Source organism: Ascidiella aspersa, chromosome 8, assembly GCF_963924565.1.
Source record: "Ascidiella aspersa chromosome 8, kaAscAspe10.2, whole genome shotgun sequence".
In the NCBI taxonomy this organism is placed as follows: domain Eukaryota; kingdom Metazoa; phylum Chordata; class Ascidiacea; order Phlebobranchia; family Ascidiidae; genus Ascidiella; species Ascidiella aspersa.
In genome coordinates this window covers 17,386,259-17,413,912 of record NC_139454.1, presented here as the reverse complement: position 1 = coordinate 17,413,912, position 27,654 = coordinate 17,386,259, and the positions used below count along the sequence as shown (strand labels likewise).

Sequence of the window (27,654 nt, the reverse complement as noted above, 5' to 3'; positions counted from 1 at the left end):
TTAAAGCATGCTTGACATGGTTGATGATTTTCGTGTTTTTTTTAGCCGAAAATTTAATAGAGACAAACGTGCAACTTGCACCTGCAAAATGCATTTCGTAAAAGTACTTTGTTTAGGATAAATATTTTACTTAGTCCTTTTATATCTTTTGGAAGCTCTATTTTAATAATGACACTCGTATACCGGTATAGGCTATCTATTTATTACATTCTGACGCAGGCGGGGCTAATTCAAGTCTCATTAGTGTCTTTAGTCTCAATGATTCCCTTCACTTGTTCGTGGTAAAGTCTTATTCAAATTGAATTGTTCATCTTCTGCTTCATACTTTTAATATGCTTCGTATTAAACCTTAGCTCAGAAAACAATCACTTGACCTTGCAGCAGCAACCATTCTGTTTATTAACTGGACAAGACTGATCTGGTATATATTGATATAACGCGCTGCTTATAAAAGGTGATAATTTGCATGAACAAAAACAAAGGCGACACAGAAAAGCGGAAATGTTTCATATCCCTAAGCCTTTTTGTCAGCCGGGAACTATTACAATAACGCGTTCACACAGGTGAAATACTTTTATCTATAACGGAAATATGTGTCACGATATAACATTATTCATGTGTGAAACAGCCGAATGCTTTCTTCTCAAAATGACAGCGAGTGTTTGGTAAAAGGCGTGAAAAAGTGACAAATCATAAATCGTAACATATTTGATAAATACACAATGCAATAAATTCCAAATTATCCAGTAATTATTACTTATAACGGTACAGACACTCCAGCACAAAAGGAATTGCCGTCGTGAATATAACACGGCGGCTGCTTCGGAATTAAATTCTATTGATTTTTAACATTGAGCTACATCTCCTTATAAATTTGCATTTTTTTTTAGTTTGCACAATTCGTTCAATGTAAGTTTTAAAATAACGACGCGTCACAAGAAAATATGCTTTGAAGTTGTTACTTATTCACTATTGCTTTCAACAAAAGGCAGGGAATGGGGTGTTCCTAAAGTTGTGATTTGAAAGCTAATGTTTCGCGTGTGGATAAATCATTATGCTTTTTGATACGAGGTATTTAAACTCGTGTGTAAACGCGGCTGCGTGATGAGAGAAAAACAGACAAAAACCCAAAACGTACCAAATGTTTTAAAGAATTCGGAAATTTAACACGAAATTATTTCGTGCACAACAAAATTAAGTCGTGATTCACAAGTTTAACGCGTTGATTTCAAACTATTGAGCTCCAAGAACAAAAATTAAGCTCTTTTAACATTTGTCAAAAGATCGTGCGATCGACGTTTAAGCTTAGACTTCATAGATATCGACTATACATAATTTGCGAAATGCGATACGTAATGGTTTAACAAAAAGTCACATAAAAGCAACTTACAGACCTTTCGGTCTATATTTTTACTTATTATATATATAAATATTTTCAAAAGTATAATAGCTTTTCACCTGATAAACTAGGCAGAATCAGTTATTGTGAAATCCATAATTCCTTTTCGTTTTCCATGATTCCAAAAGGTGGTGATGTCTTTATCGGCAACGCTTGTTTGTATTTCGTGTTTCGAATTCCAAGCAAATGCTTTGCTGACGCTATGGAGCGTCTTGCGACGTATCTTTCGACGAGATCAATTCTTCCAACAGCTAGCTTTTTGCAGGTGCCAAACACAATAGATTTCAGGCGATCGTTTGTAGGTGGTCCGTACAGATTAAGGCACATCTTCTCTTGAGCTTCGTTCGTCACTCGGAGGGCATCATTTGACGTAGGTGGGGCTAATTCAAGTCTCATTAGTGTCTTTAGTCTCAATGATTCCCTTCACTTGTTCGTGGTAAAGTCTTATTCAAATTGAATTGCCCATCTTGTGCTTCATACTTTTAATATGCTTCGTATTAAACCTTAGCTCAGAAAACAATCACTCGACCTTGCAGCAGCAACCATTCTGTTTATTAACTGGACAAGACTGATCTGGTATATATTGATATAACGAGCTGCTTATGAAAGGTGATAATTTGCATGAACAAAAACAAACGCGACACAGAAAAGCGGAAATGTTTCATATCCCTAAGCCTTTTTGTCAGCCGGGAACTGTTACAATAACGCGTTCACACAGGTGAAATACTTTTATCTATAACGGAAATATGTGTCACGATATAACATTATTCATGCGTGAAACAGCCGAATGCTTTGTTCTCAAAATGACAGCGAGTGTTTGGTAAAAGGCGTGAAAAAGTGACAAATCATAAATCGTAACATATTTGATAAATAAACAATGCAATAAATTCCAAATTATCCACTAATTATTACTTATAATATAACGCTACAATTCTATGGCCTTTTGTTCCAAGATCGACGCTAACTTTTCAATACAACGTTGTCACTAACAATTAAACCCTGTTACTTGATACACAGGGCCGAAATGCCCTCAGTAAACTGGACCAAATGTACTGGAGTAGTAGCATGTACAATTGGACATCAAAGATGACAAGAAAAATTATTACCGTTGCTCTGTGGTTGCTTCTGCATACAGATGTTGGACGAGCAAGTAGGGAAGTTTAATTTACGAACATTAGTTTGTAATCATAAAGAAACAACGTTGATATATTTAACGATTTTTACGCCGCCTGATTTAAGTTGTGTGTCAATTCGTGACTAAAATCGGATATAAATAGTAGATACTTGTTATAACTTTGTTAGAATACCGTTACTAGCGAATCACGTATTTTGACGGGCCTTGAGAATAGACCTATATTAGGCTTGTAGAAACGCATTTGTACTAATTAAGCTTAAGGCTGATTGGTGCTCACTTGAAAAACTCTACGTAAGCCGCGTTGACCAAAGAACGAATTTGAAAGGGCTAGATCTTGGTTGTTATACACGTAGGCCTATGTGCATGTATGTTTTATTGACTTGCCACGGTACCTACTATAAAGCCCCTTCGTATATCACAAGCAGCGGCGAGTCGAAGGGCAGGCGTGTAGGCCTACATGCCCCTCCCCCAATATGTATTTTTTGCCTAATTTCACTAAGAAAATTCTTTTTTTTCGTGCTGCGCGGTAATTTATTTTATTTATTATTAAAATCTCATAAAGGTTAGATCGCAGTTGTACACGTATGCTTATATGCAGACTTGGACAACTAGATAGTTCTAGTTTTCAACTAGATAATTTCAAGTATGCTATGCTTAAAAATTAGCACACACATAATTGACATGCACATTCCTATTAAAATACTTCTCGATTTAACTGTAATTGATTGTGAATAATAAAATGTAATTTTAGTTTAAATTCTAGTTCAAATTCGTTTTTTTAAGAATTCGGTAATTCTAATTCTAATCTAATTTGAGAAAACTCAAAATGATCTAATTCTAATTTAATTTGGAAAAACTGAAATGCTCTAATTTTAATTCTAATCTAATTTTAAAAAGCTAAAATAAATCTTGTTGTCCGAGTCTGCATATATGTAATGCATTAAATCGAGAAGCTTAATGTACAGATAATGATCTTGTGGACAGGGCGTCGCGTCTCCTACATTAAACATTTTAGAACGCACTGTCTCTACATTCTTAAATCCATTTAGTTTAAATTTAGTAGCATATTTGGCCCACTTCATTCTTGAATTATGAGACATTTAGTCATCGCCGAAATATTTGTACCCAGGGCCAGGGGCGCCCGCAAAAAAATTTCCAGGTGGGGGAAATCAGGGGCATATCCGGAAAATCAAAAAGGAGGGTCCTGAATTTTTATCTTAGGGAATTCCCCTATTTTCCGTCTGACGGCAATGAATAATGACGGCATAAAACAGCGACCGTCTGACGTCAAAGAATGGTGATTGCAAGACGTCATAAAAAAATTAATCACAAACAGCCAAATAATGTCCAACAAAAGCGAATGTTTAGACGCAAAACGAACACGTACGCCGTGGACATAGGACAATCCTGCAAGGGGCCAGCTGCCAAACCGCAGTGTGCAATCGTTAACTTCAGGCGAAAAAATAAACCAAAACCGTGAAATATGTGTAAAAAAATTGTGATAGAATCGTACATAATTCGACTATCAGCAGCGCAGTTTACTAAATTCCATGAACGGAACTAGCGCTAAAATTACAAGCACACATTGTGCTACCTGCAATACTAAACAAAGAACATTTTCCTCGGGTGTTATTATGCCACGATTAGCGCAACATCTGCGCCGAGCTGTGTGCCAAGTCAGCTAAATTACAAGCTGCGGTTGAGGAAAAATAAGTTCCATCAGTTGCACGCTTAACACGTGGTCTTAGAATCTGCTTAAAGAGCATAATTTTGCGTTAACTATCATTACATAAAATAAAGACTTTAAAACGCTCACGACAGTCACCATTATACCTCCTTTTAAGAATCTGCTTCAGTTAGATAAATGCCGATGTAACACCAACATCGGATATTAGCGAGGAACATTAACTGCGCTTAGTTCGGTCTGCAGTGTTCGGGTCACAAATTAGTTTCTCAACCGTTGTGTCTAACACATTTCGCTGTGGGCGTTAAACCTGTTGTTCACGACTAACCGTGCCCCAAAAGTGGAGTTATGATTACTGCGTTAAATCAGGGCAATCAACGTTAAAAGTAAGCACGTGTGTTTTTGTGCGACTATAAGAAACCAAGCTAAAAGTGAAACTGATAGTTAACACTTCTAGGTATCGAAGTATAATCGAAAATAGCGGTCACTGTATTGTGTTCGTGACAGTTAGTTGTATTTCTAATGACCCCTATAAGTTGATTTCCGAATATTCATCTTATTTTAGTTACGTAAATGGGTGAAATACAGGCTGTGGAGTCGGACACAGATTAGGGACTCGACAAAATCGCACATTTGGCCGAACTCGGGCTGTTTTTCACCGACTCCGCAGTCCTGGTTGCCAGTGCAAAACCAAATATATAAAATAATGTTTTGCATGCAAGTTGTTAATATATGACATTATTCATAAAATGCTGGTTGCCGACCCCTGACCTAAGCGAATAACGAAAACTACCCGGCGTTTACGGCAGGGTAGACCAATGCCCAGGGCACATTATTAAACGTCTGTAGCCTGAATCTTACAAAATGTTGTGTACACATTTCATTGATTGAACGACTATACTTTTGTAGAATCAACACCCACGGTTTATTGGAGTATGGATCATGTGGATGGAATTGAACTTATCCCAGACATCGGCAATACGGATTTCTACACTGCCACTATCTATCAACTAGGAGGTGTAGGTTAGTTTATAAAAGGATTTTACATCAATACGTTTTACTCTCGATAAAACTGCAACGATACAGAAAGCCATATAAAGCACGAATCACAGATCCTTGAAAATAGACGTAAACAACCGTTTCTTTTCGCCCGCTTTTTAGTTTTCAATTGTTTAATCGGTAACCCAGATAATAATCAATTTACTAAATTATTTGATTAATTTACATGGTGCTACATATAACGGATGTAACTTGGTTGATATTTTTTGTTGAAGACAATCACCCCGGTGTTTTTGGAGAAGGTCTCAGCATTGAATCCAGTGAAGTAACTGTTGGTTACTTTCAACCCCCTGTTAGTAGCTGTTTCACTAACCCAGATGGATGTAATGGTAAAACAGCAAAGTGTATGCATTTGAACATTTTTTGAGACAGTTAAAGCTATTATTTTGCCAACCGTTACAAATGCCAAATATGGTGACGGTAAAAAAATTGATCATATTTCTGCAAAACATGCTGGCCTATATATTTAAGAATTTTACGACCTAAATTATATAAATTATAGTTTTGCTGGTCCGGCAAAAGTTCTACATAATGTGCCAACGTTTCGATGACCTATTCAGGTAATCTTCGTAAAGGCAATGAACTTACAACTTACAGTAGCGAAACTATGTATCAAAGTCAAACAACAACAAAAAACAGAGTGGAAGACGACAAGTTTTATAAATTCCACTAATATGTTCTTTAAATAACAGGAATAAGCGTGGGGGTGTGGCTAAATATTCGACGAAGAGGTTCTGGACCAAACAACTGTATATTTACGTCGGCCTCCAAATGTTCGGTGAATCAACCAGGAGTATCGATTTTCCTGCAGCCAAACAAGAACAACACGCTTTTTGTCGTTGTCAGACTTCTTGAGGGTAGGTTGGCAATTCGCTGATCATTACGACTAATATGCTATGTACGGTTGTTAAATTTTAATCTTTAGACTTAGAAAGTGACGACTCACTAATCGTTAGTCAACCTAAAACATAATAAAAAATGGACAAATTCTAATCTGAAAACCCATTTAAAAAAATAGTCACCTTCTAATTTTTTTCCCGCGGAACGAAGTTGGGAACAAAAATGGAAATAATGCGAAACAAAAATGGGAATAATGCGGCTCAGTCTATAAGCACTCGCTATTTGTTGGGTCGGGTTCGCTTAAAAGCAGATTTAAAAAAAGAACAAAATCTGACCATAAGCCCATGTAGCCTATTTTGCAAAGAAAACTGGTTAATATCAAATAAACATCAGGATGACACAAACTGACTGCCCAATACAACCTTATGCAAAAATGGAGTACGGAGCTGAAACTATAATGCGATAAAATGTGAGAAACAGCACAAAACATGTGCGGCAACGCAACCTCGATGATGCCATTGAACACATTTCATAAACGAGTTCGACTTCGTAATATATTTTTTTGACGACCTGGCGTGTCTAAGTAATACAATCGCTATGCCTTTACCTATAGTGACAGTAATTGACGCTATTCAATGAAACATTCACACATATGTGTGTCAATAACTGAGATCTAGCCCTTCGAAGCTGCTTTTTGACCAACGACTACGGCTTACGTATAATTAGATATGGTACTGTGGATCCCCTTCTATGAGGTTTCTTGTACTAACAGATTGAGCAAGCATTGGCGCATGGTTGTTTCTCGACTCGTTCCCTTCTGAGCCTGCGTAGCTCAGTTGGTAGAGCGACGGTCCCGGCTTGACCGGAGGTCGTGAGTTCGAACCTCACTGCAGGGCTAGTTGTTTTTTTAGTCTGCTCTGCTTGCATCATAGATCAACAGATTCGGTGAGTCTGCGATGGCTTTCGGTGTACTAATTGACGCTATTTAGAATACTATTGCAGTTTTAGACTAACTTGGCATATAATAAATTTGTTAGAAAAAGTATTACAAAGTATTACATGGATTACGGAAGGAGATAAAAGGTGGGAATAAACCTATTTAATCTCACAGGTACGTTTTACACTGCGGGATGTGACATCGTATATGAAACGTGGACCAATATTCTTGTCACTTGGAATCAACAACTTGGCGTTAAGGTAAACGGTCTAATTGTTATACTAATCTTAGTTAAACACACAACAATTCCAATATACATTTTTTTGAATTACGATTAGGTATTTTTAAACTACACAGAAGCTAGTTACACTTCATCACCGAAAAGGCATAGCGGCGATCGACAAGGTGAATCGATTAAAATTCGCATAGGGTCTACAGAACCAAATTACCTCATTTGGATCGACGAACTCAAACTGTGGAACTTTTCACTTTCCCCAAAAGAAATTTTGCAACAGGAACAAGACACCGAGCCTTCGTCATCAACTCAACCAAGGCCACCAACAACGTTAGTCGAAATCACAACAAGCAACCTAACATCGCACGTAACAAACGTCCCTACAACCACTCAATTGACTGCCACGCTTAACACAGTTCCTGAGAGCATGGTTCATTCGACCAGCCAGTCAACTGCTGACAATACCGTTTACTTTGCCACCTCCACAAGAAATACTGAACAGCACACTCTTCCCACCGTCACCTCAGGAACGTCACACGGTATTGCTAATCATTTTTTAAACTTTAATATATTTATTGTTTACATGTTAATTTAAATTCTGTGGACCTCGAACTATTAGTGGAACGTAACGGCATGCTATGTGTTTAACCCTAAACGAAGTAAACGAGTGGTTCTCAGTTTTTTATCTGGCGTACCCCTCACCTTTTTAAAGTAATTATGGACCTCGTTAATATTTTTAACAAAACGACAAATAAAAAGTATTGTAAAATAATTACTATTTCGTTACCTTAGGCCTTTAGGGTTATACGATTCCAGTTAAAGAATCATAGGGCAGTCAGTGGATTATACTAATATTGTCATGAATTTTTCCATTTGTTTATACGCAATTATAATTATTTCCATACTTTTTCAAAGGTTCATCCACAACCTATGATGCGACCACAGGAATGCCAGATGAAAATCTACTAATTGTACACAGTAAGTTAGTTTTAAGTGGTCCTGAGTAAATGATCCTGGAACGGACTCCAGCCATAAAACCGAGATAAGAACAACACCAACGTCAGAATAAAACACAATTCGGAATAAGGTCAAAATAGGACTAATATAACGGTATTAGTACCGTCTAATTAGGAATAAGTCCTAAATCCGTCAGTAAGACATAAAAGGTCAGAATCAGTATTAAACAACACTTTAACTAACCCCAAACCCCACCCCTAAGTACATCACTAATCCCCCTAATAATTTCAACACTAACCCATGTTCTAACCCTACCCATTACCCACCAATTACGGCACCGGTCAGACTAGGGCAGGGATGTCCAACCTGCGGCCCGCGGGCCACATTGCGGCCCGTCTGAAATTTTTGTGCGGCCCGCTAGTCATTTTTACTCCCAAGTACTATTTCAAACGTTCAATATTAGCCTAATTAAAATGTACCAGTCAGATTTTAGGGGAGCACTAATAGTATAGTATGGGTAAAATATATATATATAACTCTAAAGGCCCGTTATAACTTTAAACAGCAATACTTAATCTTGAAACTTAATAGGTTCTGCGGCCCATTAAATTATTTCAAGTGTCAATGCGGCCCACTATAATAAAATGTTGGACATCCCTGGACTAGGGCGTCCAAACGTAGTCACCAAAACGGCCGATGCCAGACCGATGGCCCCCGATCGTCCCCTACCCTCTACCCACAGATTCGGGCGTTATTTGGCTATTTAGGCCTTATTTCAATGAATTTAGACCTTATTCCGATGAATTTAGTACTCATTCCGATAAATTTAGGCCATCTTCTGATGAATTTAGGTCTTGTTCTGATGAGTTTAGGACTTATTCAGATGAATTTAGGACTAATTTCGATGAATTTAGGTCTTATTCCGATGAATTTAGGCCTTATTTCAAAAGATTTAGGTCTTATTCAGACGATTTTGATCTTATGCTGTAGTGGATATTACTGCGTATTTGGCTGTATTATGTCGTTGGTCTTAATACTATGGTTTTATAGATTTTTTCTGCTTTGGGTATTGTTGCTTTTTAGGTCTTATTGTGTGTTCCCCCTGGAACGTCGGTTTGCTTGTCGCAAATGTACACTGAAGTGTTAGTGTAAACATTTGTATCTTTAGCAATTAATTTATTCGTGATTACTCTGTTGGGCTGACGATGGAACCATATCAAAGGGCAGTGCTCCACAAATGTTTGTCATCCAAAACCTTAGGCCTACGTTATTAACAATAAGGTAACTTTTATTACAGTTTCTAAATAATACCTATATCCTTAAACTTTGACATCTATCAAAGTTTTGGGGCAATTTCAAACTAACTCCAGCGAGTAATAAAATGTTTTGCGCCTCCAGCTGTAAAACGTGTTTTCGTCTTTATCTGTCCTGAAAATCTGAACATCGCACCAACAGTAAATGTTTACAACATTGTAAAAATTTTCAAAAAACTTATTAGTCTTTGTTTAAAAAAATTAAATCTTGGAAGTGTACCACGAGTTCACAAAAGTTGGGGTGCACTATCTTACAATTATGTTCTTATAAGTTGGTCCAACCGGCAAATTTAACAACTTTTTCACGAACAGCAAGCAAAATTATTGTTTGCAGCGCAGTTCGGCTTAACTTAAATACATTAAAATTAACCTAATCTCTACCGAGTTATTGGTCAAAGCGAATACAAAAGAAATCGCTGCCACCGACAACCTTGATTGTTTTATCCTAGGACCGTTGTTCTGGCTGCTGATCGTTGCTGCCGTGTTTGTCCTTGTTGTCGTCGCCATTCGGGTGTTCTTTATCTGCAAGAGAAAGCGGCAGCTTCCCGATCCCCAAGAGCATCTCGCCGTCGAACAGCAGCCAACCCCTCATCCGTTCTTCACCGGGGAGCGCGAGCGGCGGATGTTCCGCGTCGCGGAGAGTCCGGCCGACTCCCCCCTGCTCCTTCACGAGCAAACACCGCTCTGAGGTTGTTCGCTGTCGACCTGTTGTGAAACCTTTTTCATGTGTGGTCAGACAAACATTTTGTAATAAACAAAAACGTTTATTTGTCAACGTACGCATTTTTTAAATGTTTTTGAACTTTCAATGAACTTTAAAAACGCGTCGCAAAAAAAGTAAAACGAAAATTTGCTACTATGTATAACAAAAAAGGAAATATAAAGTTCGTGGCCGCTTGCAATTTTTACTCAGATCATGCTTAGCTTAGATATATCTGCAAGCAAGATTCTTTTATCAAAAGAGCTATATGACGTCGCAAAAAGAGCCATATATGGCTCGCGAGCCACAGGTTTCCGACCCCTGGACTAGCGCAACTTCGATTCAAATCTAAAAGCAATGCAATATTTCCAAAATTATAATTTTTTACTTCATGTAAGAATCTATGTAAGGCCAACTTTAAATTTGTCATAACTCCTCTTAAACCAGTGGTTCTTTAACGCGGTCCCCTAAAAATATTTTTGCTTCTTGTGGACCAGGGATGGCGTTGAATTTATAGAAATAACGTGATTAATTGACGTCAGAAAACAAGTAGACCTATAGGAAACCTGCTGTTTTCCTTTAAAAAGATGTAAAATTAAAATTAATTTTAAGAAGGCACCAGAGCGTATTTTTTTCAATGAAAACTCACAATTTTTTTGAATAGCTCTTCATGAACGCATATAGCCGCCATTTCGAAATAAAACATAAAAAGTTCTGCGAAAAATTAGCACGACCTAGCATATTTTATATAGAAATTGTCAATGGGATAATTACAGACTACCACTGAAAAAAAACGACACACTTCATTACTGTTTGATGCGTTTGTCCAAATTAGATAATGACAATTCTCTGAAGCAAAAACGAAGTTCGAGCTTAACCTGAAGCAACCAGCAGGCTTGTGTGGTTAATTCATAGTTCAGTTGAAATGTTTTCACAAAGTTTTTACTAGTAATTCAAAACTATATTTTGATAAAATTTTAAACTTCTAAAAGCCATTACACTTTTTGTCCATTTTGTAAACGATCTTGACTTAAAATAAATTTGACAAATTTTGACCTGTATGAATTTTGACAAAATTTTGACTTTTTTGACAAGTCAAAAAATAATAGAAATAAACCATTGTATTTATAGTAGGAACAAAAAAAGAAAGCCACAACAAAACATCTTCCTGCAAATCAGTTATTTGATGCAATCTCTCAGAGAAACCGTTTCGCAGCATTTAGTTAATCAGGCGGTGCCCAGAGGGTATTTGGCGAATGAAAACGTGTCTCCTCACTGCATTACAGCGTTTTGTTTGGTGTACCTGGTAGTAGCGAAACAATGGACTATATATAATTTTTGTTTTCAGTAAATTACAAAGGTGAACAACAAATGCTGAGCGTAATAAGGTTTGTATTTGATATGTTTCTCAGCAAAGTGACAGCATTCTGTTGACTTCATATCAAGTATAGTTCCGTGCTTTTCAACCCGTGAGATAGTACGCACTTAAACGGATGAAAAAAAATGTAAAGCGTATGACAATCGTTGTGCGGATGAATGTGTGGATAAAAATGATGCATATTATTCTTTTTCAATATGTGTAATGCAGTATAATCAAATAATCAAATAAGGTGCGCCCATTTGCGTTACAGGTGCAGTAATACAGTCTCTAAGAGGTTCCTTACAGCATTAAGATAATTAATTTATATCGCTTGAGGCTCGCGGTATTAAGACACACACCTTTTCATTATTGTTATTTCACAAATAGCGAAAACTAAAGTTTGCAAACTTACTTTGATTGTTTCGTGCGGATGAAATTTTTTCCAAATATCAAAGTGCAAACGGTTCTTTACAAGGTTGAAAAGCCCTGGAGTAGTTTATTATTGCAGGTAATTGTAATGTATATGTTAACAAGCTGTGTTAACGAACGTTTTTAGTTCAGCAGTATAATACTGTTATTGTTATTATACGCCTGTATTGTAGTGTTTTAATAACGTAAGTCATAGACAGAAACCTTAAATAATTGTTTTCAAATATACCTTGACTTGAGTTAATTTGTTTAGTAAAAATAACTTGGCTTGACTTCGTCTTCATTTTCATTTAATTTATTTATTTATTAGGGTTATTAAGTTTTTCCCGTAAAACAATCAGCTTTATATTTTTTATTTTTTTGTCATTTGTAGTTGAGGTATTTCTCCTATTCTGACAAGTTTACCAATTTTAATAGTTTAACGTTTTATGTCTTTTTTAAGTACTTGGCTTGGAGTTGACTCTTTGACTGGAACTCAACTTCCTTTTTTTGACTTGTTCTTTACAATTGACTAGTTTGCAGGGACTTTTTAAAATGACCTGTTTACAAAACTCGAGAATTGTTACTTAATAAACTGAAAATTGTACAACCACCTCGGTATCAAAATTAAAAATTGTACAACGACCTCGGTATCAAATTAAGGCAAAGTTACATCGCCTTGCGATTTTTGTTATGCCTTGGTTTGTTATCCACTTTTTTTACGGTGTAATGTTTGTAGGCTATGTTCTGGTGCCACACCGTTTTATAAGTTTGCCGTTTTGGGTTTTTATTGACTTTAACGGCATTGGCAGCCACTTCAGTCATGTATATTGCATTGGAGGGTATGTGTCATATTTTTAATGGTATTAACATTGTATGATAAACACAAAACTATACACGCAATGCAAGCCTTTTTCCCATTTAAGCAGTTTTCATAGGTTCTGCTGAGAAACGTGCTAAACTAAAATTTCGGGTGAAAACCTTTCGTGACCATTTCGAGGACACCAAAAGGAGTCCGCCAAAATAGTTGTAAACAATTGATCTATAGGTAAAGCGTAAACATTAAAAAAAAAAGGTTTTCGAATCCCGGCCACTTGTTAAATTGGCATTTTTGTAAACATTTTTGATTTCCTTTTCTTAAGCAAAATTTAATTGTTGAACAGGAAATGGATATTAAACTATGAAGAAATTACTCTACACTTTTCCGGTTTTCACTGCATTCCTAAGTTTGATGCTGATATACTCTTATCTCCTGGTTACGACAGATAGCCAGGTTTCCTCAGAGGTAACATAAGCTATGTTTATTTGGGTTTGTATGGATTTCGCAATACCCTTGACGCATAACAGTTATTTTATTTTTTTTCTAGAATTCAAAATATCCAAATGCAAAGCGCCGAACTACAAAACCTAATGCCAAAGCATTATTTTCTAAAAAGGTATGGGAAACTCAGTCGTTGGGTTGAGCGATAAAGAAAATAATGACTTGTATTCGTAGGACCATCGAATATCTACCTCACAATCAACGCAGGTAGCGGTTAAACAAAAATCAAATAAAGGAACCAAAGAAAAGTTCAAAACAAAAAATCAAAAGGTGGAAAAAAGTGAAAATCGCGAGAAAATTTTTGAAAATTACTTAGATTTTAACATCTTATGTTTTTATATGGCCGGTTTGTTGATTAGCACGACATTTCCTTAACAGATTTTGTCATTGGCATGTATTTAGAAAGAACCGTTTCAAGAAACTTTGGTGTTGGAGGCACGCAAAAAGGCAAACTGTAAGAAACCATTCGGAAACGCGACCCATGTGGTTTGCGAACGATTGCCCTTCACTGAAATTAAATGCGGCAAAGGAATTCACGATACCCGTCGCGACAGTCATGGCAACAAATACCTTGTTCCCAACATCGTACATCACGTCTGGATCGGTGGAAAGTACTTCATGCGAAAGTTTCACGAGTTCTTGGCCGTTCGTTCGGTGGCCAGCCTTCAACGGCCAACCGCCATATACTTCCATCACAGCTGCGATGAGAAAGATATCGGTAACAAGTTTTCCCTTAACTCATCCACCAGCGGTATTCTAAATCGCAAACCAGCATAAACGAACAATTCTGGTTGTCTGCTTTGGCACGCATTTGTTAAATTAATGTGCATTTTAAGGGTCTTGTTTTGCATTAAGTTTGCTATTTACATACCAAACAGACAAAAATAACAGCGTTATAAATGTTCATTTTTGTGTAACACGTTTTTCAGACTTTCTCTCGACCCTTTAAACTCCTTGCGCGACCCCTAGTTTAAATCATAAAACAATTCATCGTAAAACCACCTGCAGCGAGCTCGTGCGCAAATACGTAGAGAATTGGTCGTTTTGTGTCCGATAAACGACTTGTTTTATCAGTAGACCGACAAAAAATCGCTTAGCCCACCATTGCAGTACTGTAGGATTGATACATTTACGAGAAAACCTAGTGATCATGGACAACTCTTTTTTTTATTTTTTACTTTAGTGGATTCCAAACTGTGGCGAAGATTGAAGAAAGAAATACCGTGTTTAAAGCTAATCAAAGCAAACGCACCATTTGATGCGTATGGAAATAAGGTTGGTACCATTCTAGCTTAAAAGTTATAACGCCCTTATTTAATTGTTAAACTCTAAAACAAATAAAATATTTACCTGAATTCTGGTTTGTAATGATGGACGAGGCATAAAACCAAGGTTGCATTTTGTCAAAATATGTTCTTTGTTGAATAATGAAGGGTATGTAAAATATAATATATCGTAGTGCCTGTAACATGTAGTGGGAATTGGGGTAAATGTGGCTGTGCAGACCTCCAAAAAACGTGCGCAGCTAAGCGCAGCGCCTTTGGCTTTTGTAGTAACCGCCAACAGCTGCGGGTAGAGAAAGACCTAACGTGCCAAAATTGGTAATAGATCAAAATATTTTAACGTAAAACAGAGATAACCTCCTATTAACAATAAATGAAAGACAATTTGGTAAAACATATTATGTTTAAGGAATTTTAGGCTAAAAGCTTGGTCGATTTTAACATTTTGTTTAAACGGGCCACCACGTTAATCGCTTTGTCGGTTCATCACTTTGTCTTGGGAATATCGCTATCGTTCTATCGATCGATAAAAAGTTTTGCCAAGCGGTCGAATTTAAAACCTGACTGCACAATACTGTGTTATCGCTTGACTAAGTTGATAATGAATAAAGAGTATTAGAAACGTTCAAAATTATACCTAGTTCTGTATGGGCTTTGATATTCTTACTGTATACGTCACCCCTGTTTGTAATTTTAACTTAAACTCAGCCTTCTCACTGATTCCATTGAGTACTTTTCTGTATTAGGAGATAAAGTGACAATAGCATTAAACCACGTTGCAAATTTTGACATACCGGCTTCAAGGCGACATATTAAAACTGATAATACGTAAAACTGAGCAGTGTTGTAAACAGTCATTTTGCCAAAAAGACTAAAGGCAAGTCAAGTCATTGAACTTGTCATTACAACACTAGACAAAAGCTCTATTTATACTGAGTAATGCGTGATATTTTATCTAGCTAGTACCATGAACATATAAACTAAGTAAATTTGGGCAAAATCTATAGAGGTTTGTCATTTTAACTCGTTTCCTGTTTGAAATGCAGATGATCAGCAACTTGTCGCGATCAGACTTTTATCGATTACTTACTATTAAAGAAAAAGGAGGTATCTACATGGACCTTGACGTCATTACCGCAAAGTCGCTTGATCCGCTCCGAATCTACCCAATGACCATGGGGAGGTAGTATGCTTTAATTTGAAATATAATCGCCAGAACACATTAAAAGCGACTTTATCTTTCTTGATATAGATCAACGAAAGGAAAAATCAGTAACGGAATAATCATCGCCGAACCTAAAGCAAACTTCACGGAAGTTTGGCTTGCAAAGTACAGACATCTGGTACCGCGACACTTCATTCTAATGGGCACTCAGATGCCATTCAAAATATATACAGAGGAGGACCACGGCAGAAACATCCACGTGGAGAAGTTGAGCATGAATCGACCAAACCCTTATATTGACGGCACAGACGCCACCACGAGCGCCAACTTCGACCTTTCTGATAACTATTTTCTGCACATACACCCCTCGCACTGCTCCAAAGTTGGCAACGTGCTTGCGGCAGACGAGGACCGAATCCGCACGATGGACAACGTTTATGGGGCCGCCGGTCGACTGGCGTTGTTCGGTTCGCAGGACCTGGTGTTTTTAAAGGGAGAAAAGACGCACGAACGCAAACCAACGCAAAGGTTAAACACATACACAGACTAACAAAAAGAAGACAGTAGAGGTAACCTGGCTAACAAGAAAGTGACGCTTTACGCACGCTTAAGATTATTTATGTATTTTTCAAAGCGGGCACGTTCTTCTTAAAACAAAAGTTGGTCTAAACTTTATTCAAAATAAATGATATACGCTTCCAAAAGCTCGTACGACACATTAATGTAGCCTGTCACTCTGCAGTTATATTTTTAAGGCCAGGCAAAAGGCAATTCAGGAATAAAATCAAATTTTCTCATAGACTTTGATTTTCGTTAGCGACACTTTTTATCTACGTTCAATCAACTATCGTACAAACACTTCCGAGGGTATAGACTTCGATATATCTGTAACAAAAAGCTTGAGCGCAGTAATCGGGTTCTAATAAGGTTATTAAGTTTAATCTAAGCTAATGAATTCTGTAAACCTGTGACACGAAAAACATAACTTCATGCAATCTAAACGAAAAGCAGAAATATTAAAGTAGTGAGAGCTGAGGAGCAAGAGAAAAGGAAATGCTGTACAATCACGGAAACGGGAAGGCAAGCGAATAAGACGACCTCGCCTAGCATGACGCAAAGACTCGTCTTTGAAAACTGTTACATGAGTTTCCAAAATGTTGGAAAGGTAACAACATCTGTTCCTTCAGGATGTTTTCTTAGGCTTATTCTGCAAAATCTAGTTCTTTTTAATTTTAATTTAGGTTCTTCAATAAATTTCCACTGGCAACCCTTGGAAGCAGCAAATTAGACATTGTTTGATGGAGGTGTTGTAATTCTGTTTAACGTGGCCCGAGTTTATTGTGTTTTGATGATAAACTTGACTGAAAGTATAGTTTAGTTGGGTCATGGCCTGAATGCCATGTTAGGCAACAATGAGCTTCCTAGTAAATGGATAGTTTTTACAGGTTCCTAATTTCAAATGCGCGCGCCTTAGTTTTAGCCTTAAGGAAAATCTGCTTGCTATTTATGTTTTTGATATTGGTAGCAAAACGTCCATGCTTCCAAAAGTTTGGGGAGCATATAAATAATCGTATATACAAGATGTCATTCTGGGTGGGTAACAGCAGTTTACGTTCATTCGTTAAAAAAATGTTTAATGGCATTTTTATTTTCATTTTTAAATGAACCACCACCGAAAGGCTAAATCGGATAAAAACACGCCTATAACGCAACCACCACAAAGAGAATTTTTTGTTGCAAATTGTCGCATGGAGTTTGTAAAAGAAACTTTAGGTTTTGTCATTTTGAGTTTCGCATCTGCGGAGACCTTTGGCGTTCCTACAAGCTCACCGACTATATGATTTGGATATAAGACCTGGACGGATTTCAAACTTTAATTTGACTAAACTGTTGTTTTTAGACCACGAAGGCCGAAGGGCTTATCCTCTTTTTTAATTCCTTCAATTGTTTGTTTTATGCACGGTTTGGTTTTTGTTTACAATTTATTTTGTGGCTATGGCTAACAATTCGTATTAGATGGGGTTATGGGGTTTTCAATAAGAATACTTAACAATATTGCGCAAATGATAATAAAAGTGCTTTAAAACCAACGTATAAAGTGAATTACCAGTTTGGTTTTCCAAGCCATACAGGCGCACTTGTAATGTTATAAAAACACGATCGTTTCGTTTCGTCGTAACATATAGGAAAAAAGTGTGTTAAAAAATTAAATTTTTGAGTTTAAAGTTTTAATCATCGCATATATTTTAGGAAAAAAACAAGAATAAAGTCAAAAATCGTTTAATTATAGTGTTTTGCCATTGCATCCTTACTTATCTAGTTTCGTAGAATTAAAGGTAGGAAAAGCTACCGCTAGGTGGCGATAGACAAGAAGACTAATGTCTACAAAATAGCGTTTTAAACAACATTTACGTATGTTCAAGTCACTGTTTTTAAATGAATTGACTTGACTCAAAGTCATTTGGGCAAAATTAATTGACTGGACTTAAGTCTTCAGCCACGGCATACGAACAAATATTTGTCAGAAAACTGTTGCAATATTTTTCGTTATAAAAAGATTAGCAATGTTTAAAAATGACTGGTAAGAAAACGACAAATGTGTTTTGGGAAAAACCTTTTATTAGTTTTTTTACCATGATTTTTGAAGAAGGTGCATTTCGACTGACGCATAAACGCTGACAGTTAGTAGAAACAAAACATTTCGAAAGCGTCTTATTATAGACTCAATCTAAAAGCCCCGTCACACATTTGTGATATCGTTGGTTTCATCTAGAATTAGCTCAGGGTCTTGAAATCGTATCGACTTTTTCTTAGAAAGAACAGCAACATCTTGATCACCAGTTTGGTCTTGTAAGGAAGTACGTGGCCTCGTTTCGTTAGATCCAGTTCCCCTTCGAACTTCGACCGTCCGTTGGCAGCAGTTCATCAGCAAGTTGTTCATTACCTGTAAAACCTCAGGCTAGTATGCGCGACACAATACACAAAAATATGTCAAGCCTGTATAGGCTACGTGAGACATAACCGGTAAAGAAAATATATTGAAACATTGTCGTACCTGCTTCATGCGATGGAGCTTTAGATAAAGTATAAAAGGATTAATAAGTGACTGCAGAAATGCAAGGATCTTTAGCCATTGAACAACTCTTACTGGAGCCAAGTGTTCTGTATGTGCGACGGAGTCAACCAGCAATACAAGGTTGAGAGGCAGTCTGTACAAAAACAGTAGGCGTGGTTAACTATATATAAATATATTAGGCTTAAAATAGTTTTGCCTGACAAGGCCAAACGGAATTTTTCTTCGGTTCTATAGCATAGATGACCAATAAGTATCTATACTATTCAAAATAATGGCGTGTAATAAACGATGCATGATGATTCTGAAAATCGAACATTTAGTGATACTAAAACAATGCAGTAATGCATGACGACAAATAGTGGTACTTCCAGCTAACAACACTTAAAGCTAAGGAAAATTATTCTCTGACACACCGAGACACACAAAAGAAGTCCAATACGTTACATCTCGTCTGTTTTACTACTTTTATGTTTTAATAGTACCTTATAACAAAATACTAAAAAAACGTAGTTTTATTTAACAAAATTAAAATATTTCAATCCTACGATTTATATTCAGGGACGCAGGTAAAAGTATAATTAACGCAGGAAAAATAATAATAATACATTTTCCCTTACCTGCAAATGACATAGGAAAGTGTGACGGCGATGATAAAGTGCGTCATATTTCTGGTATAGTAAAGCTGCATTGAGTTACGTCGACGAATAGGAGTCTGATTTGTGTCGGCTGTAAACATTAAAAGGATAATAAAAATACTTCACACGGGACCAGGGGTCTCATGAGACTCATTGCATCCTCTTCGACAAACAATTATGTCCTATTTATGCCTGAAATAAATACACCTAACACTAACACAAAAAAACTAATAACCTTTCTTTTGTAGATTTCGTTTTTCCTTTCGTATCATCCTTAAGTGTATTTTGTAAGGCAGGATCACGCCCATTCCCCCAGCCACGTGGATTGTATGCGCGCACATCACAATCACAACTGTGAGTGACAAGAGAAAAAGTGTGGCGCAAATCACGCCGTAGGCATCCTTCAGCGATTGAAACAGGAAGCTATAAATGGTTAACCAAATAAAGTTTAAAGAAGGCTGGTTCATAGCAAGATTTGACCAATTAAAACGTAAGTTTTGTGTAAGTTTTTAAGACCAAATTTGCTGAACTTCACTGAATGGTGGTGCTACCCCTATTCACAAAAACCTGCGGACACCATTCGGCCAGTTTCATCACATAGCTATACATTTTATATTCAGTTTTTGTCCTTCTGATCGTATGAATTGTTAAGCTGCAGTTGGACGCTAAATATAAATGTATATAGTTTTAATCACGTTTTAGTCACGCGCCATTATTAACTTTTTCAACATGTCGGGCTGTCGGCATTGTGACTTAGTACTTGCTAAGAACAAAGGGGCTGAGAGCGAATTTCAAGAAAGGGTTTTCCAATTAGTGGAAAATCTTATACATTAAACATTTAAGGCACAACTATCAAAAAAACAAAGGACTATAGGCAAAAAAATTCTAAAAGCTTGCAAAATAATAACAACAAAATAGAACAAATGGCTACACAGTGTAGGGCGGTAGGCCTACTTATTTTTAGGTGAAACACTGCAATAATTTGATGAAGAACATTTTTGGTTCATTTACGGTGGTTTTGCAATTTTTAGCAATCTTTGTTTTTCCGCGGTGGAACCGGATTTTAACTTGTTTTCAGGTACTGCTGGAAACTGTCGCGAAGGCCTTATCCAACACTCGGAAATCTCGTCTGGGGTATTTTTTAAGATCTTACACGGATCAAACTGTAACATTGTGTACCTGTACTGTTTAGTGATCTATAAACTTGAGGCAGGGCATTTAGGGCATTAAAGACAAAAGACAATTTTCAAGTTTCATTTACTAAATGCTTTTAATATTTCCCTAATCCGCTATCCAATGTATATAGCCATAAACAGTTCCCTCGCTTTTGCTCTGGATATATATGGTCGTGCAGGTCTGCAGGTGTATATTTGTAGATGTGCCGCAGTGAATATTAAACCACGTTGGTTTTCCTTAAGAGACTAAAATGTCGCAGCGATGGTCTATGCGACCTATCACAAAATACATACACCCACAAACAAAGTAATTTTACTATAACAACATTAGATTTACCTGCATTTGAAGAAGTAATGGCACTCAGCGCACCCGTGACTGAACTTCAATCTATTGATGGTAATACAACAAAAACAATCGTCTGTGCAGTTCCAGATAAGGCCGACTAGGACTGACAAAAAAAAAGAATTTTATAACAATTTAGTGTTTCAAAATTCAATTTATTTAGAATTTTTATCTTGATTCGCATTACGTGTTTCTCCCCTTCAATAGAAAAAATAACAATATTAATAAAAACTTTAATTACGGTAGCTAAACTTACAAATTATAGTGAAAAGTACCCAAATAATCCCGGAAAAAATATAACTCTTTCTCCTGGACAACAAAACGGAACGCCTCCTTGCAAACAGCTTGTTAAACGTCCCCCTTCGGCTGTTAAGCAAAATAAATTAAATTATATTGTTGTTATAATTTACAGCAATTTTTGTATTATTCATTAGGCTTGTTAAAACCTTTGACCTTTGAGAAAATTAGCAGCTAAATGTCAACTTGATATACGAATTTTAAGTTTAGTTTAGAAGAAACAAGCAAGTCAGATAAATCTAATCCATCAGTTTGTTATATCTATAATAATGCTATATTTTGTATATAATAAAAGTCTCCTAAACTAGTGGTTCTCAACCGCCGGTCCGCGTCAACTTTTCTCCCGGCAGGGGCGGATCTAGGGGGGGGGGGCAATATGGCCATATGGCCAAAAAAGATGTACATTTTTTTTACTTAATAGGCAGCTTATATTCGCGGTTCCCTAGGTAGTATGGCCTATTTTCGCCAAAATAAGACATATTTTTAAGCTTTGTAGTGGTGTACGAGCTTATAGCGCCATATAATGAAAATTTCAAAAAAATGGTGAAATTCGTTTTGCGCACTCGCGCAAAGCGGCGTTTTTCAGACTTGCAAAGACGACTTAAGTGACCGTACGCTGACCTCGACTATATAATAACTAACTTAAATCCAAGTACAATTAAAAGCTTTTGTGTTGTAAATGCACATCTGTATCAGAACCAGCATGCCAATATACTTCATCCGGCCCGCCGCCTCTTTGACAAATTAGACACGAGTCCATTTTAAATACGTTTTGACTATTTTAAGTGTGTAAATACGAAAATTTTTCGCGCTGCGCGCTAATGATCTTTGTGCATCCAGTGTTTAAGTTGTGATGCTCGTTTTGAACTAGATCAGCGCTTCTTTATTGTTGCGCCGTGTAAAGCTGCCAAGTGCGTCGCGGAAAAACGGAAAACGTATTCAAACATAATCGACAAATATTTTTTTAATCATTTTTTTTAAATGTAACAAAAACAAGAAATTAAAAGAAATACCGGTATACTAAAAAATTCGCGCTCGCTTCGCTCGCCAGGTGTGCCCCAAATGGTTAACAAACACTAAAATAGATTAACTATAACATTTATCGCGTTTTCTCAAGGTAGTTTTATTACACTTTTTTAATAGTAGTAGGGGGATGATGACGTGTGGACTCGAATTTTAAACCAAGTATACGCTTATTTTAGCGAATTTGCGCCAAGACTTTACTGCCTCCTTAAAAGTAATTATAAACACGTTTTTAAAGTGCAAAAAAATCCGAGGCCCACCTCATTCACAATTGTTATAAAGTTACAGAGACCTTTCTGAGTTTGGTTTTGGCCCGCGACTACTACACAAAGGTTGCCGACCCTTGTGTACGGATTTGAATAACTTATCCAATGTTAGGATTAACTTTGCTTTTTTGCTTATTTCAGCAACCTTATTTGACAAAAACCAACTACAGTAACTTAAAAATTGAGAGAAGTGTCATGGAAGAACCACAGCTGACCGCAGCAGACAACGCTATGGTTTAATTGCGACGTGGCCTCGGCGCTTTTTTGGTGGCATGTGCGGTTGCTCTCGCCTTTTCGGGAAAAAGCAAGATGTGTAGACAATATAGACATGGTAGCGTCTTCCAGCGATATTGTTCATACCGGGTCAAACTAGGAAACCGGCCCACTATAACCTTATTACTTTTTCGTGCTTTCAAAAGGTCTATTTTTTGCGTTATTTTGCAGGAGTTAGTTTATTCGGCCAGCCGATGTTATTTTTACATGAATTATGACGTCACGGAATGGTATACTTTTGTGACGTCATATCTGAAAAAATTGTGACGTCAAATCTGAAAAAAATTCATGGCCCTCCCAAAACCGAAATCCTAGATCCGCGCCTGTCTCCCGGTCGGCAAATATCTTACAATTTTATATTTCAATTGCAAAATGCAAAGTGCTAAACGCTTGTCCACCAAATTTACACTTTCGCAAGTACCGTAATTTGCAGCATTGTGACGTAACATAGAGTTAACGGTTCACTCTAGATTTATCGTAAGACGCAATGTTTTTGTCGTAATTATATTTTGGGTTGATTTTGATTTTTATATGTCGACCGGTCTGCAAAAATTGTTTTAAAATTTAACGGTCCGTAAGTTAAAAAGGTTGACAACCTCTGTCCTAAACAACGAAGCTTCCAAAGTTTGATTTTACATTAATCTCGGCTCAAAAGGTTAACAAACTTTGTATTGAATGCTTTTATTACTGCGGTTGTTTTATTTTAAAACTGCGAATGCATTTAAGCGGTTTCAAACTGAATTTAATTAAATTTTAATACCAAATTACCGCTGCTGCAGCAGAAATTATTACTTTTAGGTTTTAAAGACATAGTTATTTGTAGTAGCCTTTCGCATAAATAGAAAAAGAAGGATTCAAAATTTAGAGAATAGTGGTCAGCAAACTGTTGGCCGCATCCCAAATGTGGGCATTTTTAGCTATTCATTAATGTTTTAGTTTTATTATGTAATTGTTGGCCGCGTGATATATATAAATCCAATATACCTATTTCAGAAGTGGGTGTTCCTAACAGTTTTTAAATATATAGGCTCATTGTTGCATCATAGCAACAGGAACGTGGCGATGTGCGACAAAAATGTGTGTAGGCCAGGGCGTACGCCTACGTCGAAATGGCGCACAATTTATCAGCGCACCTGGCAATTCAACATTTTCGGATTCGGGAGTCGGACTCGCGGTCAGTGTTGTGGGAGTCGTGAGCACATGGCAAATCGTTTACTTTGAATAAACTAAATCCGCCGCTGTTGTCGTAGTGATTTCACGTAGTGGGCCTTGAATACCTCTTAAAACAGTGTTTTGGTTTGCGATGAAAAAAGTCTGCCGACCGCTGATCGACTTAGAGCAATGTTTCTTAACCTTTTTTACCTCAGGGCGCACCAGTAGGCCCCTGAAAATGCTATGGCCCACCTGGCACTCTCATTGTACGGTATAGGGTGTTCGAGAAGTCTTTATTATCGCTCAAGGCCTAAAGCGCATATGCGCAGTTTGCGCATAGGCTTAACTGTAAGCCCATTGACAGAGATAAAAAAACTAAAGGCTTTAACATTGTTTGACCTATAACTTCAAACTATAACAACACATATAGTAAATCATTTTATAAAGGATGGTTTTAAATTCAAATCTATTTGGTTCGCTGCATATTTCCCAAATGATTTAACATGTTTTTTATTGCTTAATCAGCCAAAATGTTGTCAACTACAAAACTAAGTTAAAAATACAAGACATTTTAAAAGAAACGACAATTTTGTAAAGGCCTTTATACTTTTTGAGAAACGTTTCTTTAACTTTTCTTTGTTTTACAAAAATTACGTAAAATAAGATACAAGGTTCTTTTGTCCCGCGATTCCAAATTTATAGATATCCGGCCCTCAACCGCAAGTCCGTGTTATCTGCCCTACATGAAAAAACTTAGGTGACCCCTGGACTAACCAAAGCATTCAATCAACGAATTTGAACTTTCCATGACTGGCCTTAAGGCCTCAAGGCCTGAAGCAGAGGTCGGCAACCTTGTTCTAGTCGCGGGCCAAATCAAACTCAGAAACGTCTCTGCGGGCCGCACAAAATGTTAACTAAGAAATTTGTTATTAAAATGTTAGAACAACAGTTAATCAGGCGAGCGTCAGATTTTTTTGCCTTAAAGACGTGTTTAATTTCATATAAGGAGGCAGTAAAGTGTTGGCACAAAGCCCGAAAAAAAACGCGTTTGTTTGGTTTAAAATTCGAGTCCACACGTCGTCATTCATACTACTAACGAAAAGTGTAATAAAACTAGTTTGAAGAAAGTCCATGACTTCATAAGTTAATAAAGTTCTTTTTAAGTTAGGGCAGTCCTGGTGAGCGAAGCAAGCGCGATTTTTTTGGTATACTGGTATCTTTTTTAAATTTTTTGGTATCTTTTTTAAATTTTTTAATTTTTTCAAGTTTTTATTACATTGCCGAAAATAATAAAAAATTAAAAAATATATGTCCAATATTTTTAATGCGTTTTCCGTTTGTCCGCGACGCACTTGTCAGCCTTCCACGGCGCAACGGTAAAGAAGCGCTGATCTAGTTCAAAAGACAGCATCAAAACGTTAACAAACCGGTTGTTTATAAAGATCATTCGCGCAAAGCGCGAAAATTTTTCGCACTTACGTATAGTTAAAATAGTCAAAAAGTATGTGAAATTGACTCGTGTCTAGTTTGTCAAATAGCTGGCGGGCCGGATGAATTACATTTGGCGGACCCCGCTGGCCGTAGGTTGCTGACCCCTGGCCTAAACGAACATCAAGACAGAATCATGTCTTTCAGTTTTGGGTTACTCTTTCGCAGAGGGATTTTTTTAACCGGTCCACTAGTGCCAAAAGTTAAGATTCACTAATGCTCACAAATATAATATTACTGTATTTTAACAAAAAAAAGGCATTGCAAATAGGAATTTTCAAATTGCGTATGTAACACAGGTAAATAACATGATATGCTATCGACCTTAACAAGGATGAAATTAAGTGAAACTTATATGTCAGACAGCTGGTCCTTGTATTTTGATGTTTTGTTTCGAGCGTTTAAACTTGCTTTAAGCGTATAAGTTACAACACCCGAATATAGGTAGCCTACACATACATAAGTTTGCCCTTGATTCCGAGTAATAATCCCTTCATGGTTATCATCAATTTTAACAGCAATGATTATAACTACGATATCACATGAAACATATTTCCTATACATAATTTTAACAAGGTGGTTTTACCTGTCGTCGTCCATTGGCTTTGCTAGTTGGGCTGTTACATATTTCGAAAACGCTAGCGCTATAAAAGCCGTATTTGCCGCAGTTGCTACCTCCGTCGACATAAACATGGCACCCTGGATTTTGGAGAGCCACGCTGTTGCGATGCGGTAAGAGGCTGGGTACAAAAGTGTTCATTTACACTTCTAACTATAAGCCATTTAGACTCACATCACACAACTTACCCAAGTCTGCGTTAATCACGCCTTGACGATAAAGTGAAATACCGAGATAAATCAAGCCCATCAGAGCGTCATTCATCGCCACATTCAACGCAAAAATGTAGATGTTTTGCCTCAGCTTGCTCCAGGCTTTCAGAAGAGCAATCACAACGAGCATATTGACCAGTAGTGCCACTGTTGAAAGCACGATGCGAATTATAGTATCGCCTTCGAGGCCAACTATGAAATATTCCGCTGTACGATTTTTCACGTGAGCGAATGTGTGCTCTTGCATAATTTTTTGGCACGTCATTTTTATCCCCGAACTATCAGGAGTCGTGTAGTTTGCAGAAAATGAGTTAAATACAGTCGTCGATGTTGCATATGAGCCAGATGCTTCAATATCGTTGTTCATTTTGATTCCTAAACTGTTCCACAAGTGACGGCGTTTTTCGCGTCTGCGTGAGCTATTGTTGCAACATGTCTTTTTAAAAGATATGCAAAATAATTATACTATTGTAAACAATACATGACAGAAACTACGTTATTAGCCTAGGCTGATTAGAACCAAGCAATACAATTTTTTTTAATTTTAAGTTGTAAACACCTAAATTGGAACACATAATTAAACACAGTTTGCCTATAACAAGAAAGCAGATCGAATGTAAATGATCAACAAAATATGCAAGGCGTATTCCTACTCCTAATATCGTATCCAAACACAAATGCGTAGAGAAAATAATGGAATTAACTACAAATTCAACTAAGAAGTACCTGCCTTAACGTAAAACATATTGCATTTAAATATTGAATGCCGGGATATGACCTATTAAGATATTGGGAATGGTAACAAACATTCACTCCTACATTTATTTATCTGAGTCACTGCATAAAGGGATTTGTTCTACTCTATATACAACTATTTTAAGCGAATCTAGCGAAAGCAGCTTTTTGTTACTTGCTTTTGAATCTGTCACAAGCCTAAGATAAAAGGAAATAGGCGACGTCATTTCCCTCCAAAATTGAATAGAGCCTTTCAATTCCGAGTTGCTTTAAAACCTTCGCCTTTCTGTACACAACACACTCACTTCTGACTACTAGTTGATTTAGTTGCTTAAAGAGGGAACTATTGTCGACAGTTTTAAAATATGGCATACTGTAGTGGCTTTCAAGGTACATCAAAATCACTACCTAATAGCGCCGTAAAACACAATGCTTTAAACCAGTGGTTCCCAAACTTTTCTAAAAATTGCCTGGTGGACCCGTTGCAAATATTTTAATATTTCGCGGCCCTATATAAATTCAAGGTTCAGTTGACCCGTGTTTATTGTTGTACACTAGTACAGC

The 27,654-nt window shown here is 36.9% G+C and overlaps 3 protein-coding genes across 3 annotated transcripts; 2 read left to right on the top strand and 1 right to left on the bottom strand.

Annotated features, from left to right (window-relative positions):
* The first annotated feature begins 5,443 nt into the window (after positions 1–5,443).
* On the top strand, positions 5,444–10,368 carry LOC146136599 (uncharacterized). The gene is made up of 6 exons (XM_083396220.1): positions 5,444–5,606; positions 5,970–6,134; positions 7,229–7,314; positions 7,393–7,828; positions 8,205–8,267; positions 10,009–10,368. Exons 1-6 carry the CDS (start codon positions 5,444–5,446, stop codon positions 10,245–10,247), a joined length of 1,152 nt encoding a protein of 383 aa, XP_083252346.1. The 3' UTR covers positions 10,248–10,368.
* Positions 10,369–12,005: 1,637 nt separating this feature from the next.
* Positions 12,006–16,346, top strand: LOC146136598 (uncharacterized). Its single transcript, XM_083396219.1, has 8 exons — positions 12,006–12,127; positions 13,191–13,312; positions 13,395–13,463; positions 13,523–13,618; positions 13,751–14,066; positions 14,532–14,623; positions 15,678–15,814; positions 15,884–16,346. Exons 2-8 carry the CDS (start codon positions 13,208–13,210, stop codon positions 16,344–16,346), a joined length of 1,278 nt encoding a protein of 425 aa, XP_083252345.1. The 5' UTR covers positions 12,006–12,127; positions 13,191–13,207.
* Positions 16,347–18,509: 2,163 nt separating this feature from the next.
* Positions 18,510–26,895, bottom strand: LOC146136597 (uncharacterized). The gene is made up of 8 exons (XM_083395821.1): positions 26,332–26,895; positions 26,111–26,264; positions 21,282–21,391; positions 21,020–21,131; positions 19,743–19,930; positions 19,490–19,598; positions 18,852–19,005; positions 18,510–18,740 (listed from the first exon to the last, which is right to left on the bottom strand). Exons 1-8 carry the CDS (start codon positions 26,720–26,722, stop codon positions 18,537–18,539), a joined length of 1,422 nt encoding a protein of 473 aa, XP_083251947.1. The 5' UTR covers positions 26,723–26,895; the 3' UTR covers positions 18,510–18,536.
* Positions 26,896–27,654: the final 759 nt, after the last annotated feature.

Bases quoted from the DNA above. Each gene is read 5' to 3' on its own strand.
- LOC146136598 (XM_083396219.1), top strand. From the start codon at position 13,208: ATGAAGAAATTACTCTACACTTTTCCGGTTTTCACTGCATTCCTAAGT. The intron at 13,464-13,522 runs GTATGGGAAACT...TTGTATTCGTAG, and splicing joins AAGCATTATTTTCTAAAAAG to GACCATCGAATATCTACCTC. The intron at 14,067-14,531 runs GTAACAAGTTTT...TTTTTACTTTAG, and splicing joins CTGCGATGAGAAAGATATCG to TGGATTCCAAACTGTGGCGA.
- LOC146136597 (XM_083395821.1), bottom strand. From the start codon at position 26,722: ATGAACAACGATATTGAAGCATCTGGCTCATATGCAACATCGACGACT. The intron at 21,132-21,281 runs GTAAGTTTAGCT...TTTTTTTGTCAG, and splicing joins GGTACTTTTCACTATAATTT to TCCTAGTCGGCCTTATCTGG. The intron at 19,599-19,742 runs GTTATTAGTTTT...TAATGTTTACAG, and splicing joins ACGAAATCTACAAAAGAAAG to CCGACACAAATCAGACTCCT.
- LOC146136599 (XM_083396220.1), top strand. From the start codon at position 5,444: ATGGTGCTACATATAACGGATGTAACTTGGTTGATATTTTTTGTTGAA. The intron at 6,135-7,228 runs GTAGGTTGGCAA...TTAATCTCACAG, and splicing joins CGTTGTCAGACTTCTTGAGG to GTACGTTTTACACTGCGGGA. The intron at 7,829-8,204 runs GTATTGCTAATC...ACTTTTTCAAAG, and splicing joins CACCTCAGGAACGTCACACG to GTTCATCCACAACCTATGAT.